The sequence below is a fragment of the Callospermophilus lateralis genome, chromosome 12 (assembly GCF_048772815.1).
Source record: "Callospermophilus lateralis isolate mCalLat2 chromosome 12, mCalLat2.hap1, whole genome shotgun sequence".
NCBI lineage: Eukaryota > Metazoa > Chordata > Mammalia > Rodentia > Sciuridae > Callospermophilus > Callospermophilus lateralis.
The window spans coordinates 69,942,270-69,955,314 of record NC_135316.1 but is presented as its reverse complement, the minus strand read 5'-3'; the positions used below and the strand labels follow the sequence as shown (position 1 = coordinate 69,955,314).

Below are 13,045 nucleotides of genomic sequence, written 5' to 3'. Positions count from 1 at the left end.
TGCATGATCTCACAAATGCATGGAATCTAGAAGAGTTGATTTCACAGAAGTTGGAAATAGAATGGTGCTTACCAGTGACTGGGGAGAGTAGAGGAGAGGAGGGTTGGGGAAATGTTGATCAAAGCATACGAAGTCACCACTAAGATAGAAGCAAGAACTCTTGGGGTGCTCTTGTACAACACAGTAACTACACATAACAATTATGAACTGGGTATCTGCAAAAGCCAGAAGGATTTTGAATTTCTATTTCCTCAAACACATAAAAATGTGTTTGAGGAAATAGATATGTTTAACCTGATCTAAACATTTTACAATATACACATGTATCAAAATATTACATAACTTTACATTATGATTTTGTGTTTATGATTTTTATGCTCCAAAATAAATTTAAGTACAAAAATATACTGTTCAAAATCTATGTTGTTCTTTTTCACTTTGAAACAGGTTTACCGTCTACAAATTTTCAGAATTTCTGATATTATAAAAAAGAAAAAAATTCTAAACAGGAAATTTCTTGCCATTTACATTGGCAATCTTCTGTCAAGATGATTTTCTTCTTATCTTCTCTGTGCAATAAAGTCATGGAATATCTAATTTAAGAATGCAAATATGAGGCCCCATGGGGTTGTGGCTCAGTGGTAGAGTGCTCACCTAGCATATGCAAGGCTCTGGGTTCGATCCTCAGCACCACATAACAATAAATAAAATAAAGGGCATTGTGTCCAACTAAAAAAATAATTTTTTTAAAGAATGCAAATAAATTGGAAAGATACTCCCTACAAAAGATGGACACCTGCCTGTTATGGCTAAAAAAAGTTAAGTAGATGTTTCGAGTTTTCCAATCAAGATGATAAATCAAAAGAGACCCTCTCATCATTATACAAAATACACGTATGAAGATATGAATTTGGTGTCAACATACCTTATATATAATCAGAAATATGATAAATTATGGTATAATGGTGTATTAAGAATTTTAATGCAAAATTTTTTTTAAAAAGTGAAGAGTCTACCCTCCACTATCAGCAATAGACAGACTTCCTGCAGATATTTCATGTCTTACATTCATATCTCACTTTGATGTCTCATGAGGATACCTAAGCACCTCTACAGTAAGGAAACAGTCCACATCTACATTGGCTAAAGGTGAGCATGTTACCTTATACACAGGCTAAAGTGAGTCAGTCCTCATCTGCACTGGTTCAAGGTGAGCAAGTCTATGTACATTAAACAGGAGAGGGAGGCACAGTGTTAGGTCTAGGAGAGGATGCCTGGTGGGCTCTAACACTCACAGACACGTGTCCCCCCTTTTATAGATCAGCCTCTTTTTAAAAAAATTTTAGAATATCAGGTAGACTATGCAATTTCAGAGAAACCAATTTATTAAGAAATATCACTGCATACAAAACAGCATGGGAAAAGGCAGGGGAAGGGTCCCAGGGAAAACAGTCTCATCTGATGTCCCCGGCAGGTGGAGGCATGGGAGATGCCTGATGTCCAGGTAGATCCAGGTGTGCTCCTGGCTGGACCCCCCATGTGAAGAAGCCCAGCCAGTAGGCACTCAGTCCTACAGCTGTTGGAGTCCATGTGACAAATGCCAACATAGTGACAGCATCCACGGAGCAAAGGCTCCTCTGGCTGGCTGTTTCTTCGTTTGGTCCATCTGAACTGTCCATTTATGTAGGAACCACCCGATTTGTGAACCTAGCAGGTTTCTGCTCTCCTGGTGTAGGAGCCTCGTTTTCGCCATCACATGAGGGTGTGCAACAGCACAGTCTGCGAAAGCACGCAGCCATCCTCCGCCTCACCCGCTTCCAGCCCTTCCTGTGGCCCCGGGGATGCACTGTGGTGGCATCTTGGGAGACATGGCTGGCTGCTGTTGATGGGCAGGGTTGGGCTGAGTCGGACACAGAGTGATGCTGGGAGGCTAGCCTGGGAGTGGGGGGCTTCTCATGCAGGCAGCGGAGACTAATGGCAGGCCAGCTGGCCCTTCTGAAGTCCTTCTGCCCTGACTCCTTGGCCTCCTGAGGCTGATGATGCTCACAGGGCAAGGGGAAGGTGTGAAGGGCAGGCTCACTGGCCCTCCTCTGCGGGAGGGCAGGGGAAATGGAAGGATCCCTTCTCACAGGCTTCATGCAGCCTGCCCCCTGGCTTATCTGCTGCTGGATTATGAGATAGGAAGCCATCACCTCATCAAACTTTCTCTGGGACAGTGACACCCAGGTACTGTAAGGGTCGTACCCCATGTCGAACAGCATTGTCAGTACTGTGGGGTCTGAGAGGTTGGGGAGGGGCACATCATGGAAAGGTAACTTCTCCTCACCCTGATTCAGCCACGGGTCTGCCAAGATCTCCTCTGCCGAGAGCCTTGCTCTGGGGTCCACTGTCAAGATTTTCTTGATGAGTCTTTTGGCTTTGGCTGAGATATGCCAGGGAAATTTCAACTTGGGGTGTAAGATCTTCCTCATCAGCCCCTTCATGCTGGCCACCTTAAATGGGCGGTGTCCAGTCAACATAAAATACAAAAGGACACCCAGGCTCCAGCAGTCCACTGGGGGACCCTCGTGTACTTCCTTGAGGATACATTCCGGGGCCAGGTAGTCCAGAGTGCCCCAAAACTGGGCCAGCTTCTGCCCAGGCTGGAACATGACACTGAAGCCAAAGTCGATGATTCGGATGTTGCCTCTGGCATCCAGCACAACGTTCTGGGGCTTCAGGTCTCCGTGCAAGATGTGCATCTTGTGGCAGTAGCACACCGCACACGCAATCTGCCTGAAGAGTCTCCTGGCCTCCTTCTCCTGCATGCCCTTAGGCGGGATGAGGTCAAATAAAGATCCCCCAACCCCATACTCCATCACCATGTAGATCTGTGTGGTGGTTTCAATCACCTGAAAGAGCTGGATCACGTTCGGGTGGTTCAGGGTCTTCATTGCCAGTATTTCAGATTGGACCAAACTCTCCCTGCACCTTGGCAGGACTTTCACCGCCACCTTGGCCCCAGTGCGCAGATGGCGGGCTAGGATCACCTGACCAAATGCCCCCTGATCAATGTCCTTCACAACCTGGTAATGGTCTGTGAAGGCCTTCTCCTGGAAGGAGTCAGGCTCCTGCGTCACTACACTAAACTCACTACTCTTACTATGCATCCTAAGCAGGAACACCAACTAAGGATGCTAGCTAAAAACAAAGTAAGAAACTAAAACAACAAACCAAAATCAAAAAATAAAACAAGACAAAACAAAAAACCCAAATCAAAGAACCAATCGCCAAAGACCACAATCACCAACCACCAACCACCAAACGCACTAACTAGCTGGGAGTCCGACAGGTCACCACCAAGAGCTTCCTGTACTTATGGACAAAAACCCAGCCTCAGTCACTCTGTTATATACCCGGGGATTGAGACTCCCTCATAATGGCTCCTTGTGAGTTCAGAGCAAGAAATGGCCCAATCATGCTTGAGCACCACCCCCTCTGGCCATCACCCTCTGGGCCTACAGGACCTTTTCTACTTTCACAGTAAGAATAAGAATGGAATCCAAGAAGTATTTCACTTCAATGGGTTATGGAAACTGACATGCATTTTTTTAAATTAAAATTTGTACATTGCGCTTGTAGGGGACAGATGATGCGGGGAACCTAAGACAGCAGGACACAGTTTTATTTGGCTGCAGCCAGGTTCAGAGGGTACAGTTTTCACTGTTATCAATTAATGCCCTGACTCCCAAGTTTAAGTAGTTTCAGAATTTTATACCCAGTTTGTTAGGGGAGGGGCTCAGAAGTTCACAGTCTGCAGAAGTTCACACAAAAGCACATTTCTCTTTTATTCTTTTGGGAAAATTAACCCTTCAAAGGCAGTGCCTGAGAAGGAAGAGCTTCTTCTCCCCTTTCTTTCCTCCTCCTGCCAACTGTGACTATGGAGCCCAATTGGTAGCCTATACTGTCTTAGAAGTATAGACATCTCTGTGAAGTTCCAGCTCAAGGCCAGATGCCTGGTTAAAGGATTTGTCTTTTTTTAAATCAGATTTTGCAGCTATAAAGTACTATATTGGATCTATGTTTGTGAAAAACTAGTAAAAGGGCATACAGCACCAGAGTGCTGATTTCTTTTCTTTCCAGGGCAGTGGCCAAGTAAAATAGAGCAACAGGATAATAGGAAGTTTACCTACATAGAGCTCTTCTGTAGAGACTCTTCTGCTGAGAGTCCTAAGATCAATTACGGTGAAAATTTCTGGAGAAGTTTAGTTAAGATTTTCTGTGGAGGAAGGAATGCCACTACAGGACCTCAATGGACTTTTCATTTCAAGTCTAGAAGTCTGTAATAACTTAGCCTTTGAATGACCTCATTATATCTACACTGAAGATATTCAACTTCTTTATTTCCAACACTGAATAATGGGTGTCAAAAGGATCGTAGCCCCTCACATCATGATACTATATAATGCTCTCTTCCCTAAGATACTCTCAAGCATGGTATGCACAGCTATGGGGTTTAGAGAGAGGAAGCACTAAAGAACAAAACACAGCGGGTTCAAACATTCAAAGTGATAAAGAAAAAACCCTGATGGCCAAGAATCCTAGAACCAGTAATAGTGTCCTTCCCAGACGGGGAAGACATGGAGGCATTCTCAGGGCCCCTTCATGCTGCTGAAAGCAAATGCCGTGGACTGGGTGATTTATTAACAAATCATCTAGTCCCAGATCTGTAGACTGGCAACTTCTAGGTCAATGCAATTTGGTGCTGTGTCCTCATAGGATGGAAAGGCAGAAAATGGAACTCATTTCCTCAGAACCCCTCACCCTACATCTTTTCTATTTTTTCTTTTTGTATGTACTGGAACTCAACCCATCACCCAGGAGCCTCTCACACTTTAAGCAAGTGCTGTACCACTGAGTTAGATCTGTCCCCTTTTAATTGTGAGACAAGTTCTTGCTGAGTTGCTTAAGCTGGGCTTGAATATGTGATTCCCCCTGCCTCCGTGTCCCGAGCAGATAGGCTTAAGGCCCTTGTGGTTTAAAAATGAGGTGTTCCCCAAAAGCTGCTGTTAGTTAAGGCAGGAATGTTCAAAGGTAAAATGAGTGGATTGTGAGAGCTGTCCCTAATCTGACCCTACTCGTTTCAATGGATAAATTGGGTGTTAACTGTAGGCAGGTGGAAAGTGACTGGATGGGTCACTGGAGTAAAGCCCTGAGAGGGTGCTTCTTTCCTGTGTCTCCTTTCCTTGTTTGTCCCATGCTGCTTTGAAAGGAGAAGCTTGGCCCTGCCCCAGGATGTGCTGCGTCATGTTTCGACCAGTACAATGTTTTTGGCCATCTCTGGATTGGGAACTCTGAAATCCTGAGCTCCTAATAAAGTTTTCATCCCTAAGTTGTGCTTGTTGGGTGGTGTGACTACAGCATCAAAGAAAGCTAAGAGAAACATAAATTGGTACTGAGAAGTAGGGTCATTGCTACTAACTGGACCACATTGATCACAAACCATTAAAGCTGGTTTGCACTAAGAATACTTAACAGTTTAGAGATGCAAGCCTCAGAAATTTTGGAATGTAGTAAGCAGATGAGGAATTTTGGGAGGAGCTCAGAAGACCAGAATACCAGCAGAAATGCTGACCATACTAATGAAGTTTCAAAGGAAATGGAGACTCTACATGAAATTGGACTAGAACCTGCTTGTGTTATTTTCCGTCAAAGAACTTGATCGCATTTTGCCCATTCGCTGAGACCCTGTTTTAGGCTGAATTTTAAAGCAAGGAAGTAATTAATAGAGTTGAGGAAATTTACACACAGTACAGCATTCAGTCACTGGCATGGATATAACTGGCAGCTTTTAGCCCAGTTTACTGTGAGAAGGGGGAGTAGCAAGCAGACTTAAAAAATTTTACAACCTGCAGTTTGGACAGTTATGCACATGGAAAGCTGAGGCTAGAAAAGATGTGCTTGTTGAAGAGTTACAGATCCTAAAGAGATGCTATGTACATTGCACAAAAACAATAGAGAAGATGAGTATCTCAGGAATTTGCAAGACCATACCCACTCAGGGTGGATCCAAGGCCCAGAAGCGAATAATTCTTTGAATACAGGTCATGGGATCCTCTGCTGACCCAATGTCTAAAATGTTGTTTCACCATGCTAAGGTACACAGGCCCTCAGAGGCCACTTTAGCCTTGATTCCACACACAATGCATACACTTGTTACATTCCTGACATCAGGAACCAAGGGAGTTGGGATGCAGATATATATGTGCAGCATTCTGCAAGTTACTGAAGTTATGCTGCTGTATGGTAACATCAGACTGGTTTCTCTTTCTCGTGTAAAACGACCCTCATGGGAACCACAAAGAAATACCCTGGGGAATATCTTCTAAATGAAAGGAATTGGAATTTAAATGTTTCACTATAAAAATCAACTAGATTAGAAAGAAGGTAATTTTGGAAAAATGAAAGGCACAGCAAATTTAACGCTTCCCTGGTCTTCTTATAAGGGTGCAAGACACAGCCAACTTGCCACCTGGCCTACTCTCCTTATAAGGACACTAGTGCCAATGAACCAGATGCCCATCCTATCCTCCTTATAAGGTCAGAAGTCCCAATGGACAACTGCCCATCCTGCTCTCCTTATAGGGACACAAGTCCCATGGAACCACTAACCTAATCTGCTCTCTTTATGAGACAAAAATACAACAGTACCAACATCACACCCTGCTCTTTCTATAAAGCAACTCACACTGAACCAAAAGCTTGTCCTATTCCCTTAGGAGCCAATCTTGTGGTAATTACATCATCATAATGCCATTTCCTTCAGTCTTTTTAGAATCTAAGCATGCTTTCCAGGGATATATTTCAACCCACATCATTATATTCTTAGTTTTCTAATAGTTTTTATCCATAGATGTTGAATTTGCCCTGTTATTCTATTCTTATCAATAAAATGTATTATTATATAGGGATTTTCATGTTTACTTTAGGATGGAATTTGAACACTCAATTTTGGGTTTCTTCCATTGTTTATTTTGACACTATGATTTCTAGTTAATGATCTAGTAATGCTAGCCTCATAAAATAAGTTGTGAATTGCTCCTTGCTCTTCTACTTCGGGGAAATGATTGCATAGAATTGTACTGATTCTTCTTTAATTGTGAGGTAGAATTCTCCATCTATACCCAAGATCCCTTTGGAGATTCTCAAATTAGCAACTTAACTTCCTAATGATCACTGGACCCTGAAAGGTTCATATTGTTGGGTAGTTCATGCTTTTCAAAAATTGGTTTATTTCAGTCCATTGTAGCTTATATTTTCTGTTGTTCAGTTCACATTTTCTGATACATGAAAATAACAAGATTTTGCTCTGTTGCTAAGCCTGGGCTTGAACACATGATCCCCCTGCCTCAGAGTTCCAAGCAGATAGGCTTTTAAGCCTTTTGTGGTTTCAAAATTAGGTGTTCCCCAAAAAGCTGCTGTGTGAAGGCAGGAATATTCAAAGGCAAAATGACTGAATAGTAGAGCTGTACCTAATCAGACCCTACTCATTTCAATTGACTAAATGGGTGTTAACTGTAGGCAGGTGGAAAGTGACTGGAGGAGATGGGTCACTGGAGTAATGCCCTGAGAGGGTGCTTCTTCCCTGTGTCTCCTTCCCCTCTCTCTGCTCTGATATTGCCATGAAGGGAGCAGCTCTCCTTTGCTTGGCCCTTGCCCCATGATGTGCTGCCTCACTGAGCTCACACTGGTGCTCAAGCAACCTTGTTCTTCTACATCTCCAAGTGCCATTTGTCTCTTTCCAATGCCATCATTCTCCATATTTCTCTATCCCACCCATGGCCCATGCAGGTGGTGGAATTGAAGGTTCCTCTTGGGTGGAATAGGCTGGCTGTGAAATAAAGCTAAGAAAGAGAAAACAGCAAAGAAACTAAAGGACATCGGAAGTATTTTTAAAAAGCCGGTGTGGGGGGAGGGCGTGGAGGAGGGTTGGAAGGCTCTTACATCTTAGGGACAGAGCTTTCACACTGGAAAGAGGATAAGAGCTTGCATTTGCTTTATTTGTATGGCAGAAATATCAAATGTCTTCCATAGAATGTTCTTCACCAATTAATATAGGAGATGGGCTGTCCAGTTTCCAACAGGTTACACCCAACTTCACAGCTAGCCGTGCAGTCTCCCTAGCATTGCACAATCCATTGAGTGAAAGGAGCCACAAAATAGTTTGCAATGCCAAACCTAAATCTCAAGGCCAAGTGAAGATGTTCAAATAAGCTCAAATAATTCACAAATGGCATCCCACATTTCCTTATGTTCCATAACACTGGTTCAGGTACATGAATACTTGATGCTCTGCAAGACCATTTTTCAACCCTGCAATCCACACAGTGCTGATAATACCAGCTCTCAAACTATGCTCACCATTATGTCAGCTCTGCTCCACATACTTTACATTTACAACTCATTTAATTTTTGCAATTACCTCCCATGGCAGGGACTATTATTCTCCCTTTTCTTACATGAGAAACTGAGACCCAAATGGTTGAATAGTGTGCACATACCCATACGAATGGTGAATAAATAACCAGGATTTAAATATGTGTCCTAGATGCTGATGCACTTCCCCACCCTGACCCCCAGCTCTTCTGTGTCTAAACACACAGTCATGATAGCATTATGACAATAAGGCCAATTGGGCTTATCAGGAAACCACTCATGGTACAGTATGGTGCTTTTAAATGATTAAAAAAAACAGTTAAAAAAATCAACTATTCCTTTTTAAAAAGTGACTTCTTATTCTTATAATAAAAAAATCAGGCAAATTTGGGTAGTAAAATATTACTCAGTTTAGTCCAGTTTCTTTAACTAGATCCTCTGTGGTTCCAAAGAAAAATTCATTGCATGTTGAATTATGGAAATGCTTTCAGGCTTCACTGGAGTATTCACATGACTGTATGCATCTGCGAAACTTCATTAAACAATGCAAGTAAATGTATTTTATGGTATATAAGTTTCAGTTCAATATTATGGCATTCTTTTTAAAGAATGTGGGCCCTGAAAAAAAAAAAATCACACCATCACCAGAACCAACTTTTTAGAGTCCCAAATAGCAGTTCTCTGTTAGAAGTGCCCATGAGACAGTGAAACATAGAGGTATTGTGAAGAGTTAAGAAGGTAGCTGAACTGCACACACATAGAAACCAAAAGCTTGATCTTTCTTCCAAGACAGCAACCTGAACATTACTTTTCTTTTGTATATCCCTCTATAACAAGAGCAAAAAGACTGCTCAAAAACAACAATTAAGGATTTAAAGACATAAACCCTAAAGGACAGAAAGGATGGTGTATTTTTCAGGATTCTGTAGAGAAACAGAATCAAAAGGAAGTATGATTATGAAAACAAGATTGACTAGATTGGCTTATACACCCAGAATCAGGATAGCCCACAGTGGCCATCTGCAAGCTGGAGAGCTGGAGGAACCAGTAGCTGTGCAGATCCAAGAGGCTGAAGCCACAAAACTAGAGGGATCAATGATGATATCCCAGTCTGAGATGGAATCCTAGAAAGTGCCTGGAGAATCACTAGCATAATCCCCTTTAGAAGAAAAAGGAGCAAGAATCTGATGTCCATTGGTGATTAAAGCAACTATTAAGAAACCATTCCCCCCAAAAATGGATCTTGCATCTTCCATTGATTCTTTGTTCTTCCAATTTTTATCCTTCCAAGCCTCCAATCTATTGGGCTGTGCTATCCCACATGACAAACATTCCTACACACCCCTCAGTTGAGAAACTGATGTGACTCCATTTTTGAAAATAAATAACTGTCTAATTAGGAGCTATTAGGTTTATGGCTACGTATTGTTTGCATTGGGTATTGTAAACATTGATCTCCCCTTTAAAGGCAAGGTATTAGTAACCTGTAGGAACACAACAAGATTATAGGGTAGAAACTGTAATATCTCAGCTCTGAACTGCAAGAGAGGAAGACTCACCGACACATGAAAAAACAAGGGAAGAAAGTGCCCCAAACAAACCAAGGTGATACAATAATAGAATCCACTGACACTGCAATCGATGAAATGTCAGAGAAGGAGTTCAGAATGTACATAATTAAAATGATCTAAGCATCAAAGAATAACATAAGAGAGCAAATAAAGGCAACAATTGATCACTGCAACAAAAAGACGAGAGCGCAAATACAAGCAGCAAAAGATTTCTTAAAGAGACAGAGATTCTGAAAAAAAGCCAAACAGAAATTCTTGAAATTAAAGAAAAAATAAATCAGATTTAAAAAACCTCAATAGAAAGCATCACTAACAGACTAGATCTTGGAAGACAGAACCTCAGACAATGAAGACAAAATATACAATCCTGAAAATAAAGTTGACCACATAGTGAGTATGGTAAGAAACCATGAACAGAATATCCAAGAATTATGGGATAGCATCAAAAGACCAAATCTGTCATTGGAATAAAGGAAGGCATGGAGATTCAACCAAAGGAATGCACAGTCTCTTCAATAAAATATCTGAAAATTTTCCGAACAAAGAATGAATTGGAAAATCCAATACAAGAGGCTTACAGGATACCAAATGTACAAAATTACAACAGATTTACATGTAATTATATATATAATATATATTGTATAATATGTAATAATTATAATTTACACATTATAATGAAAATGCCTATCATGCAGAATAAGGATAGAATTTTAAAGTCAGGAAGAGAGAGGAATCAGATCACACATAGGGGGACCCCAATTCAGATCTCAGGAGATTTCTCAACCCAGACCCTCAAAGCCAAGAGATCCTGGAACAACATATACCAAGCTCTGAAACAAAATGGATGCAAACTAAGATTCTTATACCTAGCAAAATTAACCTTCAGATTTGATGATGAATTAAAAACCTTTCATGATAAAAGAAAGTTAAAAGAATTTATGGCAAGAAAGCCTGCACTACAGAACAGTCTTGGCCATCTTTGCTTTAATCTGTGAGCTTCTTGGTATATATGATGAAGGAAACTTCAGCTTTTCAAATGCTTGGACTTATTTGGTTATAATAAATAACATGTCACAATTGTTTGCCATGTATGTCTCTTGCTGTTTTATAAAATACTAATGGAAGAACTGAGTCCAATCCAACCTATTGGCAAATTTTTTGGCATAAGGCTGGTGAGTTCTGTTTCTTTTTGGCAAGCAGTAATTATTGCTTTGTTTGTAAAAGTTGATGCTATTTCTGAAAAGCATACATGGGAATGACAAACTATAGAAGCCATGCCACAGGTCTCCAGGACCTTATTACCTGTATTGAGATGTTCCTTGCTGCTGTTGCTCATGGCTACACATTCTCATATAAACCTTATGTCCAAAAAGCAGAAGAGGGCCATGCCTTGATTCCTTTCAGGAATGTGGGATGTTTCAAATATTAGAGATGATATTTCTGAACAAGTGAGGCATGTTGGACGGACAGTTAGGGGACATCCTAGGAAAAAAATTTTCCTGAGGATCAAGATCAAAATGTACACACAAGCTTGTTATCATCATCATCACAAGATGCAATTTCTGTTTCCTCTTCTATGCCACCTTCATCCATGGGTCACTACCAAAGGTTTGGACACAGACTCCACAGACTATACCTACTACAGCTAAAATATGTGAGGAAATACTAAATGAAACTACTACAGAAGAGAAAAAAGAGGCTTTAGATAAATCTGTGGACTCTTGAACAGTGTGCAAAAGCAAACACTACAACCATGTTATTCTATTACCTGGTATCCCTTGGCTCAGGATTTTGTACTTAGGACAAGCCATAAATGATGGAAAATTTCAACATAAATACAGGTGAAGACCAAGTACAACTAATGGATTTATACATTTTGAGTTTTGTATATCACAAAATAATCAGTCTAAATTTCCTAGACTTAGACTTGATTTCTGAACTAGAACATCACATACTCAAATGATAGAAAATGACTACAGCTAAAATGCTCCTAATGTTTTACTGCATTATCAAGAGGATGGACCTAAATGAGGAAAATTTAAAAATCAGTGCTTCTGACTACTGCTGCATGGAATATAATGCTCTGGATAGAAAGCATAAATTCATAAGTATGAATTAGTAGACTTAATAACAATCATGTGCCATATAAGCTTACCTAACCATTATTTATCTACTTCCCAACTGAACACCTTTCAATAAAGAAGAGTTTACCACTTATTTTCTGCAAAATAAAATTGATCCATGAAAAATATCTGCCTTCAAAAAATGCTAAAAATGAGAAAAAATAAACGAATATGAATATCTATAAGTATTCTGTAAAAGACAGAGTTCATTAACAGGAAAGAAGAAGAGATGGGGGTAGAAAAGTGTTTTTTGATTTGAGAGACTAATTAGACAAATGCAGAGGAGAGGTAGGATGTGTCTATGAAGAGGAAGAAGAAAAAAAAGAAAAAGGGAAACAGAGTTATGAAACATACAAAAGAAAATCAATCCAGAAGATACTAATCAAAATCTCTAACCCTGAAAAAACAGAGCACTGAAAAATAGCTACCTTCAAGAAATGCTAAAAATGAAAAAGTGGAAACAAATATGTATGTGTACAAATGTATAGATGTCCATCATGTATCAATCAATACACATTCAAAAGTAAAACAACAAAATAAAAACAAAAACAACCTAACCGAATAGTCAATGAGAGTATATGCACGCTGTCTACACCAAACTGTCCTTCATTTCTTAGCTTCCTTTGTCAGAGGAATGGTGTGAGGGTCTGTGGAAGACATTTTTGGCTTCACTTCCAGGGTATGGTCGCCTCTGGGTTCTATGAGATGAGTCTCTGCAAATGAAGCTCCCAGGGATGGCACAGGTTCTGGTGTTGCCCCAGGTATTTCATTGCAGGGGGAGTTTGGGGGTGTTAAATGAATCAGTGTACTTTTAGGACCGTACCCCACTACTAAAATGCCTCCAGCCCCACAACAGGCAGACTGTGACTTTCCCACAGCAGTTTCATGAGCCAAAAGTCCCTGGGTTGGCCCAGGGCAGGCTGCCCCTCTGACCCT

The 13,045-nt window shown here is 40.8% G+C and overlaps 1 protein-coding gene across 1 annotated transcript; it reads right to left on the bottom strand.

The window, feature by feature from the left end:
• Nucleotides 1–1,679: 1,679 nt before the first annotated feature.
• On the bottom strand, nucleotides 1,680–3,149 carry LOC143411428 (sperm motility kinase 2B-like). Its single transcript, XM_076872213.1, has one exon. The coding sequence runs from the start codon at nucleotides 3,147–3,149 to the stop codon at nucleotides 1,680–1,682; it is 1,470 nt and encodes a 489-aa protein (XP_076728328.1).
• Between the last annotated feature and the right edge of the window lie 9,896 nt (nucleotides 3,150–13,045).

Excerpts from the sequence above, each read along its gene's own strand:
- LOC143411428 (XM_076872213.1), bottom strand. The coding sequence starts at position 3,149 with ATGCATAGTAAGAGTAGTGAGTTTAGTGTAGTGACGCAGGAGCCTGAC.